Source organism: Piliocolobus tephrosceles, chromosome 8, assembly GCF_002776525.5.
Source record: "Piliocolobus tephrosceles isolate RC106 chromosome 8, ASM277652v3, whole genome shotgun sequence".
Classification (NCBI taxonomy): Eukaryota; Metazoa; Chordata; class Mammalia; order Primates; family Cercopithecidae; genus Piliocolobus; species Piliocolobus tephrosceles.
The window spans coordinates 84541238-84561804 of record NC_045441.1 but is presented as its reverse complement, the minus strand read 5'-3'; the positions used below and the strand labels follow the sequence as shown (position 1 = coordinate 84561804).

Sequence of the window (20567 nt, the reverse complement as noted above, 5' to 3'; positions counted from 1 at the left end):
GGCCCAGGGGTTGGGGACCCCTGTGATAAGGGTTTTGTATCTACAATGTATATAAATAACTTTTACAATTCAGTAATAAAAAGACAACTTATTTAAAAATGGGCAATGAATCTGAATAGACACTTCTCCAAGGGGGGTATACAGATGGCTAATAAACACTAAAATATTATTTGACATCATTAGCCATCAGGGAAATGCAAAACCACAATGAAATAACACTGCATACTAACTAGGATGGTTATGTTCAAAAAATCACTTAATAACAAATTTTGGTGAGGATTTTGAAAAACTGAATCTTTCATACATTGCTGGGGGGAAAAGAAAATTGTGCACTCACTTTGAAAAGCAGCCTGGCAATTTTTCAGAAGGTTAAACATAGAGTTACCATATGACCCAGCACATGACTCCTAGGTGCATGTGTGTCTGTATCCATGTAGCGGAATATTATTCAGGCATAAAAAGAAATGAAGTACTGATCCATGCTGCCACATGGATGTACCTTGAAAACCTACTAAGCTTAGCAAAGAAGCCAGTCACAAAACACCAGATAGTGTATGATTCCCCTCTTCCTTTAGTTATCAACTTTCTGTCTCCTCATCCTCAATCTCTTTACTACTGCTGGATCAATCCCACCCTTATAGAATATATACCGGTACCTCCTACCTTAAAAAGATTCTCCATTGAACCTATAATTCCCCTCTGCCAATGCTAATTTCACAATTCCACTTCATCACCAGACTTCTCCAAAGCACTTCTTCACACTGCCATCATTTTCTTACTTTAGAGTCATTCTCTTATCCACTTTTCTCTGGCTTCTGCCCCTCATCACTCCACCAAGAATTTTTAAAAGAATACCAATTGTTAATAATCTACAAACTACCCAATGTAATGGATATTTCTCTGTCCACATTGTACTCCATCTCCCAGCTACTTCCAGTAGAGGTTGACTACTTCATCATTCTTGAAAAAAATCTCTGCACCTTTAAATTATGCAACATTCCATGACTTTTCCTTAATTGCTGTCTTTTTCTTCATCTTTTCCACTGAACAATGTCTGACTGTTCGTATTCTCTGGGCTCAGTCCTGTATTTTCTGCTTTTTTTCCTCTGTTCATTTTTCTCTCTATTCTCTCTTCCTGGAGTTTCATCCATTCCCCTGACTTGAAATACCATCCATGTGACCATGATACCACATTTAAACCTCTAGCTAGATAGTTCAGATATACTGATTTTTTTTTTTCGCTGTAACTCTGTTCACCCCTTCTTAGCAAATGGTATCACTGCCTACCTACATAATTGATTAAGGGAGTATCTAGAAATCATACCTGATTCCTCTTTCTCCCTCATTCCCTGTAATTAATCCATAAGCAAGTCTTACTGATCCTACCTCCAAATGTATTTTGAATCTATTTATTTACCTTTATCTCCACGGCTCTTATGCTCATCTAGATGTCTTTTATCTGTTGTCCAAGGCTCACCTGTTGGCCTCCTGACCTTCCAGTTTGCCCGCATTTAGTAGCCATCTAGCTTCCAGCTGATCTTAAAAGTAAAAGAGATTATGTCAACTCCCACTTAAAACATTGAAATGATTTCTTATTACATTAGCCAGAAGGCCCTGTGGCTGTCATATTTCCTGGAGTCAGATCCTGGTTTCTCTACCGTAGCTGTATCTATCTTGGACAAGTTGCTTAATCTCTCTGGAGAATAATATGTAGCGGCAAAGTTAAGAAGATGATTCATGTAAAGTTATTACTATGCCTGCCACTCAATAAGTGTTCATTATTATTATTAATGTTCTGTGGCCTACAGATCCTTGTGTGATCGGACTTATGTGGGCTAAGGTATCAGGTTAAACACTTGAGAATGCCTTACTAAATGACTCTTTCCAAAGTTGGACTTTCCTTCCCTTTGTCTCTACCTCAGCAACCTGTTTATTTACTTTATATTTATCATCATCTGTAATTATCTTTTTCTTTTGTTTCTTGCTTTTCTGTTCCCCTAGACTATATGCTCCATAGAGAGGATCTAAATCTAACTTATTTACCATTGTAACTATAGTACCTAGCACAGTTCTTGTCACATAAAAGGAACTTAATATATAATATATATTTGTTGATTAAAATAATTACTGAATCTCACATTCTTGGCAAGACCTTTGGAGGTTGACTTTTTCATCAGTTTTTCATTTTAATTAAATTTGACTTTGAATATAACATCTATTTATAATGCAAGGATCTGTGTTATATGTCGTGAGGGAGAATTTTCTTATATCCCCTTTTAGTAGTCTCTTATATTAAACTGGGGGAAGAGAACAAGCATGCCAATAATGAATTTTCTTTGGTTTATAACACAAGCTTTCTCATATTTTAATATTGTGTTTTCAAATACGTAGAATAACTTTTGACTCCCACAAAAGGAAAATTTGAAGCATAACATTAGGTAGTATCAACATAATTTATATTTATTATTCACCTTGGATCCCATCCAAAGGATATTTGTTATTGAACTACTTACAATTCCTTAAAATATTCTTACAGAGTGGACAGTAAGGTGGCATTATAGGAATATATTTCAGTTAGAGTTAAATTATATATGGTAAAAGAAAAGCATATTCTTATAAGGGCATTATTTTAAATACTTTTCTAGTCACTAATGGTTTTCTAATTAACATATAAATACTTGGAAAGGGTGGTATACCTGATAGGATCAGGAAGTTTTTTTTTTTTTTTTTTTTGAGACGGAGTCTCACTCTGTCGCCCAGGCTGGAGTGCAGTGGCCGGATCTCAGCTCACTGCAAGCTCTGCCTCCCGGGTTCACACCATTCTCCTGCCTCAGCCTCCCGAGTAGCTGGGACTACAGGCGCCCGCCACCTCGCCCGGCCAGTTTTTTGTATTTTTTTAGTAGAGACGAGGTTTCACCATGTTAGCCAGGATGGTCTCGATCTCCTGACCTCGTGATCCACCCGCCTAGGCCTCCCAAAGTGCTGGGATTACAGGCTTGAGCCACCACGCCCGGCCTTAGGATCAGGAAGTTTTTTTCCCAGATCACAGTAGTATCAAATAGTTGCTTGTAATTTTTCTTCACTTCTGAAATATAAAAGTATATTTAAAGGTATAGTCTCTAATATATAAATCTTTAAATGGAAGTTTCATATGTATTTTTTACTTTGGTACTTTCAACATTTATAATATATTGAAATTAAGCAGTACAATGTTTTGGTTAGATTCTTCTCATTTATACATATACATATATATGTGTTTTATATATTTATATATATATATATATATATATTTTTTTTTTTTTTTTTTGAGAAAGGGTTTTGCTCTGTCACCCAGGCTGAAGTGCAGTGGGGCCATCTCAGCTCGCTTCAACCTCTGCCTTCTTGACTCAATCAATCTTCCCACCTCAACCTCCCAAGTAGCTGGGACTGCAGGCATGTACCACCATGTCCGGCTAATTTTTTTGTATTTTTTGTATAGATGGGGTTTCACCATGTTGCCCAGGCTGCTCTCTAACTCCTGGGCTCAAAGGATCTGACTGTTAAGGCTCCAAAAGTGCTGGGATTACAGGCATTAGCCACCAGGCCTGGCATAAAAATTTTCTTTAGAACAAAGAATATTTTTAACTAAAAAAAGGGAATTTTTAGTATATATCTTACTATTATTGGATTAGTCATCTCAGGCTTTACTCATGGCTCATTTATTGTATGACCTTGGTTATATAAGCAAAGTTTAATGTTCCAATTTTTCAATGAGGTAAAATGGAAAGGTTGAAATTTTACAATCTTTTGGAATCTTTGAAAGTATTGACCACAGGAATCATATTTTTAGTCAAATTATTGATATATTAGTTTGCATAAGAGAATAAATTAATTTTTCAAGACAGCTTCTACCTCTTTCATACACATCAATGAAGTTTTTGATTAAATGGTAAAAATATCTTCTCAGATCAATTCAGTTTTCTAAATACTGAATTACTTTAAAATATATTATCTCAAGCTCAGAAGTATATCTTCTGAAAAATTTTTTTCTTAACCAGAACTAATAATTTAAAAGTTCAGCATATAATGGGCAATTCTCTTAACTAGCCCTTCCTCTTCCATTTTTCCTTTCCTCTTTTGCTATTATATTAAATCAGGCCTTATACTTAAGGTATGGTTTTTTCCAGTGGAATTATTGATTTTACATATAGCAACCATTTTGCTTAAATCATTCGCTTAGAAAATTTACTTATTTACTGATGATTAAAACTAAAGCCAAAAACTCATTAAAACATTATTATATGCACACACATATAAAAGACTTTTAGATTTTAAAAAATTTCTCAAACCAGTTAATTTTTTGGTGTGGTGTTCTTCAGTACTCCCTAGTACAAAGGTGCCATTAGAAAGCAAGCAAGAATAGTTTTGAGCTGATTTTTGGAATGTATTTTTTAAACAATGGTAGGTTTAAGATGAAAAATAAAAAAAGTAGACCTTTTCTTATATAAGAAGTACTAGGAATAATGGGTTATTGCCAATATCAAAAAAACAAGATTGTCTTCCAAATTCATATGTCTCATAGATTTTAGTGGTCTGAAACCGTTAGAAGCATAGTTCTTTCAAGGGTTAATAATATATTCTGCCAATAGCCAACTTAGTTATTGGACCAGGGACAAAGTCTCAAAGTCTCAAAAAAACAAATATGTATTTGTCTAAATATTTTACCTTTCTGCAGGACACCTCAGTAGAATCTGTAAAAAATCCTTCCATTTATTTTACTAATTTTTGTTAGGCCAGTTTTCATTTTTCTCCTTTTATATAAATCAGTAAAAGGAATTTCAGTAGGTCCAAGAAAATAAAAAACATTTATTCCAAGCTAGTCTCCCCACTGTATTTGTTTGCAGCCTTACATCTGTCAGAGAGTAAATAGTTGTCTATTTTTTCCGTTTTATACTTTTTATTCATTTAATATTCCTTATTAACCATACCATAAATTAAATTCTTTTAAAATATTTTTGTTTTACAAAAAGTGGGTGTAATATAAGATATGGGACTTAAAGAAAGAAGAATTGGGTACCCTTCTTAAGCAATTCATCTAACATGAGCTTGTGCAAATTGTTTTAAACTTTTCCTGATGGTAAATTTGAAACTAATGATGATTCCTTCTGCATTTAATTTATGGGGTTTTTTTGCAATTATCAAATAATATGTTTGTAAAAATACTTGGTAAGTTATGAACAACAATTCAAAATTGATGGTAGGATTATAAGCATATTAAAATTTTTTGCAGAATTTATAAACTCAGAAATACTAAAAAGAGCAAGACCTTTGGTTTACTAAAATGTTTCATTTTAGTTAGTGGGGTGGTATGGAGTGTTGTTCACTCTCTTATATATAATATAAATAGATACAGTGTAATCATCCCTGGTTACTGATATAAACTAGATTTTACATAGTGCTACGTTTTAAAAGAAGTAGATTAATGATTTTACATTCATTTTTGGAAAAATACCTTAGGGCCACATTATTATTTTTCTTTCAAAAATTTTTAAAAATGAATGATAACTAAAATGGAAAACTCTACAGGAATTAGCAAAGATACATTCACATTCCCGTTTTTGTCAAGGAGATAATGAATACTTTCTTTTTCATATGCAGCCACCTTGGTAGCCCATCTGCTTTATTAGGATTGTACTATTAAGGTTACCATAAATTACTAATGAGTATGCCTCCCAAATTCTTAACTTAGTCAATAACCTTTGGAATTATAGAAAAACAGAAATTATTTTTTCTTATTTGTTAGAACTCAAGTCTACTTCATTTTGAAAACAGATCAGTACAAATGACTCTGAATTTGCCACCTTTCACTTTACATTTATATTGCTTCACTATTAAAGAAAAATGCTGGCACTCTAGACCCATCGAAAGAGTCACTTTGGGGATTCTTTTTAGGAGAGGTGGAAACAGAATTCTTTTTGTTATATTGGCAAGTTTTAGTTTCTTCAGGGGTTTGTTGTTGTTTTTCTGTCCCTTTATTTTGGTCTAAGTATCTTCAAAACTTCAGTGATAGAAATATGTTTTTTAAAAAACTACAAATTAAAGAAAATTTAGCTCTTCCTACAATAGTTTGGGTCTAAATGATTTCTCTCAATCAAACTTCCATTTATTTTTAATATTTTATATATTCACCCATTTCATTTTTTAGGAGATTTTATGAAGATGGAGCAATTGTCTTGGGTGAAGAAGCAAATATGCTTGCTGGCATGCTGCTAGGACTCAATGCTATTGATTTCAGGTACTTAATATAACCAAATGCATTCAGTTGATAAATTATTCTGTATCTTAATAGTTTCTACGTATGATTTTTTCTTTCAGTTTTCTAAGTAAAGCACACAGTTGGAAATCGTTATTTGATCCATGTTCTCTTTCAAATGACATCAGTTTGTTTTTTAAATGGGTTTGCTCTCAGAAAAGAGACTGCCTGAAACTTAACAAATTGATCGGCTTGCTCTGTAGCCTGGATAAAAAGAAAACTTAGACTATATCCCATTCCCCAACAACCCCCTCCCCAGTGAAGAAGGCTTCGAATCTTATCTCTTAGTATTTTTCAGCTACTGCTTTAAAATTAAAAAGAAATAGACTAAAAGTAGTTTCAAAGCCAGAAAGATTATCATTATCTCATGTGTTGAGATAAAGAAGATCCTGAGAGGCTGTCTTGGGTATCTTATGTCTCTTATGTTATGTATGGAGAATATCAAAAAATATTGTTAAAATTTACTTTTATTATCAACAAGATTAACTGGTTCCACACTAAAGTAACAAGTGCTAAAAATGGACAATACAAGTTCTTTTTAGATTTATAGACACTTTTTTTGTATTTCTTTAATTGATCCCAGATTTTACGTTACATTGAAAGTAAAAGGTTTGTCTATAAGAAAACTCAAACACAAGGAATGAAGGAAATATTATATTTTTATTGAAATATAACATTTGGAAATTCAGGAATATTAACAAAATAAGTGTAAGACAAATGAAATTCTACTTTTGGGTTTTGATAAAAATAATGCTACTCGTTTTCACTGAAGTTATCTTTTTTAGTAAAGCACTTCCTTTTCTAAATATTTGTCATTTTACAAGTCTAACTTTATTAAGATTTCATAAGCTAGTATTAGGTTAATTAGCTTAATTGTGGAGGATGAACATGATAGATGGAATATGAAGGTTGTCTTTTTGATCCCTCTATGGATGTTAACTTTTTATATCACATGTTACTAGCTCTGTCTAAATTTTTTACAGTCTTGTTTTGTTTGTTTGTTGTTTTATTGTTTTAAAAAACTGGCCAGGCACGGCAGCTTATGCCTGTAATCCCAACAGTTTAGGAGGCTGAGGCGAGCAGATCGCCTGAGGTCAGGAGTTCAAGACTGCCTGGCCAACATGACAAAACCTCGTCTCTACTAAAAATACAAAAATTACCCAGGCATGGTGGTGGGCGCCTATAATCCCAGCTACCCAGGGGGCTGAAGCAGGAGAATTGCTGGAACCCGGGAGGCAGAGGCTTCAGTATGCCAAGATCATGCCACTCCAACCTGGGTGGCAGAGCAAGACTCCGTCTCAAAACAAAACAAAACAAAAAAATGGATTAAGAATGTTAACTGTTGGTTTAATGTAACCCATTGACAGTGTATTAATTTGTACAATGCTTTGTCATTGGTATTGAAGGTAGAATATTTTATTCAGGTATTTATTTGTGACAAGTAACAATTAAATTGCTAACAAAAAAATTCACTTGCCGTTTCATGAGAGAAATATCTCTGGCAAGAGATTTTTCATAAAACTTAACTTTGATTTAAAATTTTATATATTAATATGAAATATTTATTTTCTATTGTCTTAGTTTCTGCCTAAAGGGAGAGGGACTGGATGGCAGCTTTCCTGCTGTAATAGACTATACACCATATTTGAAGTATATCCAAAGGTATGTGGCATTCTGAGATATGTGTTTTAAAATCTTACTTAAAATTGAATGTCTTGTGCAATGTTTGTCTGATTAAAACTACTTTGTACTAAATATTTCTTCCAGTATCAGAAATCATTAAAGGGTACAAGCTTCAGTTGCATTTTTAGTATTTATTATTTTTAAAATACACTTTTTATGTAAATATACACTTTTTAACATAATTGTAATCCCAGCATATAGTTTTTAAAATAACAAAAGCATTTATTCATATTGCTGTAGTCATTATAATAACTTTAATAGCTCTGAAATAGTCAACTGAAATTTCAAAACTATAATTCAGTATTTAGATTGTTTTCCATTTTTTCTCATAAAAAAGGATAAATAACATTCTTATACATATCAGTTTTCCTTTTGTTTTCATTGTAAATTGTCAGAGATATTCAAATAAATTCTCTGAAAAATCTGATGACTCTTAAAATATGTCTTTTAAAGAGTTGTAACAATTTATCCTATTACCAATATTGTGTGAGAATTGTGGATTTCCCATAGTCTCATCAGCATTAAATAATAATTAATGGTATCTCTATATATTTCTAAAGTCTGCTTGAAAGATTGATTTCCTCACTAGAATGATGATCTTTATGTACTTCTTTATTTTTCCATAAATTACTGGAGTACAGGTGGTATTTGATTACATGAGTAAGTTCTTTAGTGGTGATTTGTGAGATTTTGGAGCACCCATCACCTGAGCAGTGTCCACTGCACCGTATTTGTTGTCTTTTGTCCTTCACCCCCCTCCTACTCTTCCCCACAAGTCCCAAAGTCCACTGTATCATTCCTACGCCTTTAAGTCCTCGTAGCTTAGCTCCCACATATCAGTGAGAACATATGATGTTTGGTTTTCCATTCCTGAGTTACTTCACTTACAATAATAGTCTCCAATCTCATGCAGGTCATCGCAAATGCTGTTAATGCATTCCTTTTTATGGCTTCATAATATTCCATCTTATATATATATACCACAGTTTCTTTTTTTTTTAATGGAGAAAATTAGCTTTTATTTGTCTATAATTGATCATGAATTCTTGAAAAATATAAACAAGGGATTATCTGAAAGTAAAAAATCTAGGACAATTATTAAATATAAAAACTACAGATAGTGTTAAGAATTCAAATTTTTCACCTTTCCCTCTCATCCCCAGGGTGGAATATAAGATAAAAATTTAGTGAACTAAGGCCGGGCACAGTGGCTCATACCTGTAATCCCAGCACTTTGGGAGGCTGAGGTGGGCAGATCACGAGGTCAGGAGATCGAGACCATCCTGGCTAATAACATGGTGAAACCCCATCTCTACTAAAAATAAAAATTAGACGGGCATGGTGGCACATGCCTGTAGTCCCAGCTGTTTGGTAGGCTGATGCAGGAGAATGGCGTGAACCCGAGAGGTGGAGGTTGGAGTGAGCCGAGATCACACCGGCTGCACCCCAGCCTAGGCAACAGAGCGAGAATATGTCTCAAAAAAAAGAAAAATTAGCAAACTATGGTAATTACATATTGACAGTTCTCAAGGTGTCTTCAAAACATATCTTCCCCTGTATAACACAGTTTCTTTATCCAGTTGATTGATAGGCATTTGGGTTGGTTCCACGATTTTGCAATTATGAATTGTGCTGCTGTAAACATGCGTGTGCAAGTATCTTTTTCAAATAATAACTTACTTTCCTCTGGGCAGATACCCAGTAGTGGGATTGATGGATCAAATGGTAGTTCTTCTACTTTTAGTTCCTTAAGGAATCTCCATGCTGTTTTCCATAGTGGCTGTACTAGTTTACATTCCCACCAGTGGTGTAAAAGTGTTCCCTATTCGCTGCATCCACACCAACATCTACTGTTTTTTTTATTTTTTTATTATGGCCATTCTTGCAGGAGTCAGGTGGTATCACATTGTGATTCGATATGCATTTTGCTGATCATTAGTGATGTTGAGCATTTTCATATATTTTTTGGCCATTTGCATATCTTCTTTTGAGAATGGTCTGTTCATGTCCATAGCCCACTTTTTGATGAGATTGTTTGTTCATACTGATTTGTTTGAGTTGTTTGTAGATTCTGGATATTAGTCCTTTGTCAGATGTATAGATTGTGAAGATTTTCTCCTCCTCTATGTGTTGTCTTTTTACTCTGCTGATTGTTCCTTTTGCCATGTAAAAGCTCTTTAGTTTAATTAGGTCCCAGCTATTTATCTTTGTTTTTATTCCATTTGCTTTTTGGTTCATAGTGATGAAATCTTTGCCTAAGCCAATATCTAGAAGGGTTTTTCCAAAGTTCTCTTCTAGAATCTTTATAGTTTCAGGTCTTAAGTTTTAGTTCTTAATCCATCTTGAGTTGATTTTGTATAAGGTGAGAGATGAGGATCTAATTTCATTCTCCTTCATGTGGCTAGCCAGTTATCCCAGCATCATTTGTTGAAAAGGGTGTCCTTTCCCCACTTTATGTTTTTGTTTGCTTTGTCGAAGGTCAGTTGACTGTAAGTATTTGGGTTTATTTCTGGGTTCTCTATTCTGTTCCACTGGTCTATGTGCTTATTTTTATACCAGTACCACACTGTTTTGGTGACTATGGCCATGTAGTATAGTTTGAAATCAGATAGGGTGACGTCTCTAAATTTGTTCTTTCTGCTTAGTCTTACTTTGGCTATGTGGGTTCTTTTTTGGTTCCATATGAATTTTAGAATTGTTTTTTCTAATTCTGTGAAGAATGGTGGTGGTATTTTGATGGGGATTGCATTGAGTTTGTAGATTGCTTTTGGCAGTATGGTCATTATTCACAATATTGATTCTACCCATCCATAAGTGTGGATGTGTTTCCATTTGTTCATGTCATCTATGATTTCTTTCAGCAGTGTTTTGTAGTTTTCTTTGTAGAGGTCTTTCAACTCCTTGGTTGAGTATATTCCTAAGTATTTTTTTATTTTGTTTTTCAGCTATTGTAAAAGGGATTGAGTTCTTGATTTGATTCTCCACTTGGTTGCTGTTGGTGTACAGAAGAGCTACTGATTTGTGTACATTAATCTTGTATCTAGAACCTTTGCTGAATTCTTTTATCAACTGTAGGAACTTTCTGGAGGAGTCCTTAGGGTTTTCAAGGTAAACGATCATATCATCAGCAAACAGTGAACAGTTTGACTTTCTCTTTACCGATTTGGATGCCCTTTATTTCTTTCTCCTGTCTGATTGCTCTAGCTAGGACTTCCAGTACTATGTTGAAGAGGAGTGGTGAGAGTGGACATCTTTGTCTTGTTCCAGTTCTCAGAGGGAATGCATTCAACTTTTCCCCATTCAGTATTATGTTGGCTGTGGATTTGTCATAGCTGGCTTTTATTACATCAAGGTAGGTCCCTTGTATGCTGATATTGCTGAGAGTTTTAATCATAAAGGGATGTGCTGGCTTTTGTCAAATGCTTTTTCTGCATCTATTGAGATGATCATGTGATTTGTGTTTTTAATTCTGTTTATGTGGCATATCACATTTATTGACTTGCATATGTTAAAGTATCCTTGTATCCCTGATATGAAACCCACTTGATCATGGTGGATTATCTTTTTGATACATTGTTGGATTCAGTTAGCTAGTATTTTGTTAAGGATTTTAGCATCTATGTTCATCAAGAATATTGGTCTTCAGTTTTCTTTTTTGGTTATGTCCTTTCCTGGTTTTGGTATGAGGGTGATGCTGGCTTCATAGAGTGAATTAGGGAAGGTTCCTTCTTTCTCTATCTTATCAAATAGTGTCAAAAGGATTGGTACCAATTCTTTGAATGTCTGGTAGAATTCTGTGAATCCATCTGGTCCTCGACATTTTTGTTGTTGGTAATTTTTTAATTACCATTTCAATATTGCTGCTTGTTATCAGTCTGTTCAGTGTATCTAATTCTTCCTGATTTAAGCTAGGAGGGTTGTATTTTTCCATGAATTTATCCATCTTCTCTAGGTTTTCTAGTTCATATGCATAAAGGTGTTCATAGTAGCCTTGAATGATCTTTTGTTTTCAGTGCTGTCAGTTGTAATATCTCTTGTTTCATTTCTTAATGAGGTTATTTTCTCTCTTCTTTTCTTGGTTAATCTTGCTAATGGTCTATACATTTTATTTATCCTTTCAAAGAACCAGCTTTTTGTTTCATTTATCTTGTATTTTTTTGTTTCAATTTCATTTAGTTCTGCTCTGATCTTAGTTATTTTCTTTCTTCTGCTAGGTCTGGGTTTGGTTTGTTCTTGTTTCTCTAGTTCCTTGAAGCATGACCTTAGAATGTCAGTTTGCACTCTTTCGGTCTTTTTGATATAGGTATTTAGGGCTATGAACTTTCCTTTTAGCTCTGCCTTTGCTGTATCTGAGAGGTTTTGATAGGTTGTGTCATTATTGTTGTAAAGTTTGAAGAATTTTTTGATTTCTGTCTTGATTTTGTTTTTGACCCAATGCTCATTAAGGAACAGGCTATTTAATTTCCATGTATTTGCATGGTTTTAAAGGTTCCTTTTGGAGTTGAATTCCAGTTTTATTCCACTGTAGTCTGAAAGAGTGCTTGATGTAATTTCAATTTTCTTAAATTTATTGAGGTTCATTTTATGGCCTATCACATAGTCTATCTTGGAGAAAGTTCCATGTGCTGTGGGATAGAATGTGTATCCTGCAGATATTGAATGAAATGTTCTGTATGTATTTGTTAAGCCCATTTGCTCCAAGGTATAGTTTAAATCCATTGTTTCTTTGTTGACTTTCTATCTTGATGACCTGTCTAGTGCTGTCAGTGGAGTATTGAAGCCCCTCCCCCCAACTATTATTGTGTTGCTGTCTATCTCATTTCTTATGTCTATTAGTAATTGTTTTATATATTTGGGAGCTCCAGTGTTTGGTGCATGTACATTTAGGATTGTGATATTTCCCTGTTGGATGAGGTCTTTTACTATTATATAATGTCCCTCTTTGTCTCTTTTACCTGCTGTTGCTTTAAAGTTTGTTTTGTCTGATATAAGAATAGCTACTCCTGCTCACTTTTGGTGTCCATTTGCATGAAATGCCTTTTTCCACCCCTTTACTTTATGTGAGTCCTTATGTGTTAGGTGAGTCACCTGAAGGCAGCAGATAGTTGGTTGGTGAGTTCTTATCCATTGTGCAGTTATTATCCATTGTGAGTTCTTATCCATTGTATCATTTAAGTAGAGCTTTTAGGCCATTTACATTCAATGTCAGTATTGAAATGGGAGGTACCCTTGCATTCATTGTGCTCTTTGTTGCCTGTGTACTTTGGTTTTTTGTTTGTTTGTTTTTTATTTTTTATTTCTAACTTGTATTTTTGTTTTATAGGTCCTGTGTGATTTATGCTTTAAAGAGGTTCTGTTTTGATGTGTTTCCAGGATTTGTTTCAAGATTTAGAGTTCCTTTTAACAGTTCTTGTAGTAGTGACCTGGTAATGGTGAGTTCTCTCAGCATTTTTCTGAAAAAGACTGTATCTTTCCTTCATATATGTGCTTAGTTTTGCTGGACACAGAATTCTTGACTGATAATTGTTTTGTTTGAGGAGGCTGAAGATAGGGCCCCAATTCTTTCTGGCTTGTAGGGTTCTGCTGAGAAATCTGCTGTTCATCTGACAGGTTTTCCTTTATAGGTTATCTGGTGCTTCTGTCTCACAGCTCTTAAGATTCTTTCCTTCATGTTAACTTTGGATAATCTGATGGCAATGTGCCTAGGTGAAGACCTTTTTGTGATGAATTTCCCAGGTATTCTTTGTGCTTCTTGTATTTGGATGTCTAGGTCTCTAGCAAGGCCAGGGAAGTTTTCATCAGTTATTCCCCCAATTGTGTTTTCCAAGCTTTTAGAATTCTCTTCTTCCTCAGGAACACTGTTTATTCTTAGGTTTGTTGTTTAACAGAATCCCAGACTTCTTGGAGGCTTCGTTCATATTTTCTTATTCTTTTTTGTTTGTCTGTGTTGGATTGGGTTCATTCAAAGACCTCATCTTTGAGCTCCAGATTTCTTTCTTTTACTTGTTCAATTCTGTTCCTGAGGCTTTCCAGAGCATTTTGCATTTCTAAAAGTGTGTCCAAAGTTTCCTGAATTTTTTATTGTTTTTTCTTTAAGCTATCTATTTCCTTGAATATTTCTCCTTTCATTTCTTGTATCATTTTTTGGATTTCCTTGCACTGGGCTTTGCCTTTCTCTGGTCCCTCCATGATTAGCATAATGACTACCTCCTGAATTATTTTTCAGGTAAATCAGGGATTTCTTCTTGGTTTGGATCTATTGCTCGTGAGCTAGTATGATTTTTGGGGGGTGTTGAAGAGCCTTGTTTTGTTATATTACCAGGGTTGGTTTTCTGGTTCCTTCTCATTTGGCTAGGCTCTGTCAGAGGGAAGGTCTAGGGCTGATGGCTGTTATTCAGATTCTTTTGTCCCATGGGGTGTTCCCTTGATGTAGTACTCTCCCCCTTTTCCTATGGGTGTGGCTTCCTGTAAGCCTAGCTGTAGTGATTGTTGTCTCTCTTCTGAGTCTAGCCACTCAGTGAATCTACCTGGCTCTTGGCTGCTACTGGGGGTTGTGTGCACAGAGTCCTGTGATGTGAGCCATCTATGGGATACCAGCGCCTGTTCTGATGGAGGTAGCAGGGGGGTGAGGGGTTGCAAGGGACTCTATGAGGGTTCTTAGCTTTGGTGGTTTAATGCTCTATTTTTGTGCTGGTTGGCCTCTTGCCAGGAGGTGGCGCATTCCAGAGAGTAGCAACTGTGGTAGTATGGGGAAGAACCAGTGGTGGGCAGGACCCTAGAACTCTCAAGATTATATGCTTTTTCTTTCACTGCCAGGGTGGGTAGGGAAGGACTGTCAGGTCGGGGCAGGGCTAGGCATGTCTGAGCTCAGACTCTCCTTGGGCAGGTCTTGCTGGGGCCGCTGTGGGTGATGGAAGTGAGATTCCTAGGTCAGTGGAGTTGTGTACCTAGGAGGATTATGGCTTCCTCTGCTGAGACCTGCAAGTTGTCAGGGAAGTGGGGGAAAGCAGGCAGTCACAGGCCTCACCCAGCTCCCATGCAAACCGAAGGGCCAATCTCACTCCCACTATGCCCCTACCAACAGCCCGAGTCCGTTTCCAGGCAGAGGGTGCGACAGGCTTGAAAACCTGCCCCAGGTTACCCGCCTCCCTGCTTCGAAAGAAAAGAGCTTGGTTCTTCCCCTGCCTGTGGAGACTGCACACTGGATTTGCGCTCTTCCTCAAGTTCTGGCCAGGAGGCTTCTCACCCCGTTCAAATTGTTACAGAGTTCAGCTAGAGATTTCCTTTTCCCTGTGGAGTTTTAGCCCCTGCTCCTCTGGCTGCCCTCCCTTTGGATCCTTGTGGTATAGGCAGGAATGGCCTGCTCAGGGACCCAGCGAGCTCCCAGGGCCTTTCTGTTGTTTCCCCTACCCATGTATTTTGCTTGGCTCTCCAGATTGACTCAGCCCCTGGTAAAGTCGAAAACTTCTCCCACAAACAGACCTTCAGCTTCTCCAGTGGTGGTGTGTGTTTGGGAGAGGCAGGGTTCTCCCTTTCCCACTTCAGCAGTTGTGGCACCCACAGTATTTGGCGGGGGGTCTCCCAGGTCCTGCAGGAGCAGTCTACTCCTTGAGAAGGTCTGTGGTCCTCTCAGGATTGGTAGGTTTTTTTCTTGCAGTCGATCTGGAGCTAAAATTCACAATGCAAGCCTCCGCAGTCTACTCTGTCTAGAGCTGCAATCTAGTCCTGCCTTCTGTCCGCCATGAGGATCTACAGTCTTTATATACTTCTAAAATTTTATAATCATGGCAAAGCTATAAGGTATTCTGTATGTGTATAAAATATGTATATATGTCACACACACACACACATCCAAAATGCATTTATTGAGTGCCTAACCATAGGACAAAAATTTTCCTAGGTGCCAGGGGATACTTAGATGTCAAGAGTATAGGAGCTTTATGAACTTCTAAAAAAGAACACAGTCCCCATTCTCAAGATAATTGCCATTTAGTAAGAGAAGTCACTAATGTTTCAAAGCTGAGAGTGGGAAGGTATTTTGGATGGTGAGGGAAAAAGAAGAATAAAGTATAATGGCACTGTGATTTCTAACTTGAGTAAGTGGATTCCTTGGTAAAAGGGATAATTGTAGTACATTGTCTAGAAAAGAAATGCAGCAAGATGATGTTTTGGACAGGCATAAAATTATACTGTTTTGGGATATGTTGGATTAATAGGCACTGTTGTCTGTATTTTACGAATGAGAAAACTGAAATGCAGAGAGGTTAAATAACTTGTCCTTAGTCACACAACTAGTTTATGGCAGAGTGGGTAAAATACAAGTCTGGAATTAAACAGCAAGATGTCATCTGGAGATAGAGTTTAGTAATCAGTATGTAGGTAGAAAGGCTGTATTCACTGATTTAGGAAATGACTTAAAATATAAAGAGATATGTATACACACACACACACTAATTTTCCTCTCCTACGTACATGTAAGATACCGAAGTAATTATTACAGTATTTTTGAAAGGTACTATAATGAAACTTTCTCATGATGTGCGCTCATAATTAATTTAGTAATATAGACCCTGTATCCCCAAGTGCATAGCTACTTTTTATCTGAATTTTTAATATGACTTTGTGATGCACTAATCCAAACATGTATATATAGCTTCTTTATAAAATGAAGAATTTCTAACATCTTGTTGTATAAAGGATGCCAAAATGAGAAGACAAATACCAATTCTGCCTAGTCATAAGCCAGTTAGTATTACTAATCATGGAGTTTTTATTTTTAGAAAAATTTAAACTATCCTAATTGTCATAAAGAACTAATACTTTAAAAATCAAATTACATTCACAGAAATATACCTGTATTAGACATATTTTTTTAAAATCTACTAGATTTCTAATTTTAAGAAACCATCAGTCCCTCCCCCCACATTACTGCTTTTAATTTATTTAGGAAGTAATACATATTCATGGTAGAAAAATTATAAAATAAATAAAGATAGGAAGAGGAAAGTTTAAGTCACTTCTTATCTTACCTTCAAGAAACAGCTGCTAGAAACATTCTTAACATTTTGATGGATGGCTTTCCAGCTTTTTCTATGCATAGATACATTATTTTCTTTAATGAAAATGGAATCATAATGTACATGTAGCTATTTATTTCCCTTACTACTATATAAAGTGCCTTTTACTTGTCATTAACTGTTTCTACAGTATCATGTCCTAAAATTTCATTGTATAGTATGTTTACACAGTTATTGTGAAACTTTAGGGTACATTTAATTATTAACTGTTATACACAGTGTTGTAGCTGACATCCTTGTAACTATATCTTTTTATACAAAACAATGAATTTTTTAAAGATTTATTTATTTATTTATTATACTCTAAGTTCTGGGTTACATGTGCAGAATGTGCAGTTTTGTTACTAGGTATACACGTGCTGTGGTGGTTTGCTGCACCCATCAACCTGTCACCTACATTAGGTATTTCTCCTAATGTTATCCCTCCTGGTGTGTGATATTCCCCTCCATATGTCCATGTGTTCTCATTGTTCAACTCCCACTTATGAGTGGGAGCATACGGTGTTTGATTTTCTGATCTTGTGATAGTTTGCTGAGAATGATAGTTTCTAGCTTCATCCATGTCCCTGCAAAGGACATGAGCTCATCCTTTTTTATGGCTGCATAGTGTTCCATGGTGTGTATGTGCCTTCTTAATCCAGTCTGTCATTGATGGACATTTGGGTTGGTTCCAAGTCTTTGCTATTGTGAATAGTGCCGCAGTAAGCATACGTGTGCACATGTCTTTATTGTAGAGTGATTTATAATCCTTTGGGTATATGCTCAGTAATGGGATTGCTGGGTCAAATGGTATTTCTAATTCTAGATCCTTGAGGAATTGCCACACTGTCTTCCACAATGGCTGAACTAATTTACACTCTCACCAACAGTGTAAAAGCATTCCTAATATTTCTTTAAATAAAAATCCTAGAAGTGGAATTTATGGGATAAATAACATATATATTATTAAAACTTTTGATACATACTATGATTGTCCTCCAGTGAAGTCATAACAATTCAGTTTGTGTTAACAGTATGTGAGAATGCCTGCTTCTCACTCTTTCCAACAGAGTGTTTAAGTTATGGCCAATTTTGTAATTTTTATAAGTGAAAATGATATTCTACTATTTTAATTTCCATTTATTTGATTACTGGCAAAGTCAAACTTTTAAAAAATGTTTATCAAAATGTCTTTTTTAATGGGGGTTTATCCTTTTAAAAGTAAGTATATAAAATAGACTTATGAAACATCTTAAAACATATTTTATATTTAATATTGGTTTAAATTTCAGGATGTGTACCAGTGAGAAACAGTTGCTTTTCTCTGAGTTACTGTTTGATATAACTTTAAACATCCTGAAACATTGTTTCTGTAATACATTTTAAACCTGAAAAGTCCAATAGCTAATGATTGTGGGTGTTTGAGATACCTTCAACTTTTCACTTTTAAGTTGAATGCTATTATCCCCATTCTTATAGCTAAGTCTTTTACTTAAACAGGTTATTTCCTAAAGAGGCTAACTTCTACAAACAAAAGCACTGACGTAAATAGACTGGACCTGACCAAGGATGCTGTTAAATTGCCGTTACTCGACATAGTAGTCCATGTACTCTGTTAGTCTCCTGGTCTTAGGAGAAATAAATCAATCATTTTCTACGTAAGGCCACTCCTTGGACCTATGCAATGTATCCCATCCCTTCTCTTTTAGTAAGGTCTTTGCTCTAGCAATTGTCTCTTCCCATTAATTATCCCTCTTTTCTAAATCTTCCCACATATCACAGCATGTAAGCATGTTGTTATTTTCCCCACCATAAAAACAAAACCCAAAACATTTCTAACCCCACATTCACTGTTTCTCTGTTCCCCCTCCTTTTATTATAAAACTATGCCTCTAGGTTATTTTTTTCTTTGCTTCCATTCTCTCTTGAACTATTCATTAAGCTTTTATCCCAACCCCTGAAACTGCTCATGTCAAAGTCAGCAGTGATGTCTCATTGCCAAATCCAAGACGAGGAGATTGACCACTAGATTTGGCAGTGATGCACATGACTTCTGTCTCCAGAGCTCTTCTAGTTTTCCTCCTGGTTGCCCCTTCTCACTCTCCTTGCCTGATTTCTCTGTATCTCCCCAACCTTTAAATGTAGAATATTTCACGGATTGGTCCTGAACCGTCTTCTCTTATCTACACTCACTCTCTAGGTAGTTTTCCACTCAGTGTTTCATTACTTTAAATACTGTTTATATGCTACACTTATCTAAGTGTGTGCTTCCACCTAGGACACCACTGTAAACTCTAGGACTCCTCCATCCGGCCTTCAAATTAACATTTTCATTTGGATGTCTAATAAGCACCTCGACTGTAACAAAATTAAACTCCTAAATTCTCCCCCACAAACATTTCTTTCTTTAGTCTTTCCCCGTCCAACAATTGTAGTTATATCTTTATAGTTGTTTATACTGAAAACTTTGGAGTCGTCCTAAAATTCTCTGCTATAACTCAAATAGGATCCATCAGCAAATTCTTTGGCAACTCCACCTCAATTTAAACCTTGAAATTTATGCTGGTCTCCATAGCTGTACCTCTTACTCCTATAACTTATTCTACATAGAGGAGCCAGAGTGATCCTTCTGAAATGTAAGATCATTTTTGTCACAGGTAGTGACTGTCTGGGGCCGGTATCATGCAGGCAGTAAGAAGAATTTGCCAAGACAGTTATATGTATAGAACGGCACATTTATTAGAGAAGGTATAAAAGTACATTCCAAGAAAGCAACAGGCAGATCAGCAAGAGGGGAGCTGACTGCAAGAAGAAAAGGCTTGCTGGGGATTTTATAGAATGGTACTTGTGCTGAAAAGGGCTTTGTGCAGTACTGATACTGAACTTTCCACTCCCCAAATAACAATATACATTCTTCTCATCACCACATGGCACATACTCTGAAATTGACCACATAATTGAACATAAAACAGTCCTCAGCAAATGCAAAAGAACCAAAATCATACCAAACACACTCTTGGACCACAGCACAATTAAAATAGAAGTCAAGACTCTGAAAATCACTCAAAACCATACAATTACATAGGAATTAAACGACATGCTCCTGAATGACTTTTGGGTAAATAATGAAATTAAGACAGAAATCATGAAGTTCTTTGAAACCAATGAGAACAAAGATACAACATACCAGAATCTGTGGGACAGAGCTAAGGCAATGTTAAGAGGGACATTCTTACCACAAAATGTCCACATGAAAATGTAGGAAAGATCTCAAAATAACAACTTGATATCACAATAGAAAGATTAAAGAAGCAAATGAACACCAAAGCTAGCAAAAGACAATAACAAAATCAGAGCTAAACTGAAGGAAATCAAGACACGCACAAAAAAACATTCAAAACATCAAAAAATCCGGGAGCTGGTTTTTTGAGAAAATAAGATAGTTATGTTCCAAGCTAAACTAATAAAGAAGAAAAGAGAGAAGATCCCAATAAACACAATTAGAAATGACAAAGGGGATGTTACCATAGACCCCA

The 20567-nt window shown here is 35.6% G+C and overlaps 1 protein-coding gene across 2 annotated transcripts in view; it reads left to right on the top strand.

Annotated features, from left to right (window-relative positions):
* RUNDC3B (RUN domain containing 3B) overlaps window positions 1-20567 on the top strand; it is a 191054-nt gene that overhangs the window by 90193 nt on the left and 80294 nt on the right. For both annotated transcript variants that reach the window (XM_023226644.2, XM_023226645.3), the window contains exons 5-6: window positions 6185-6274; window positions 7874-7954. In XM_023226644.2, coding sequence (XP_023082412.2) covers window positions 6185-6274; window positions 7874-7954 — 171 coding nt within the window. The remainder of the gene's footprint in view (window positions 1-6184; window positions 6275-7873; window positions 7955-20567) is intronic.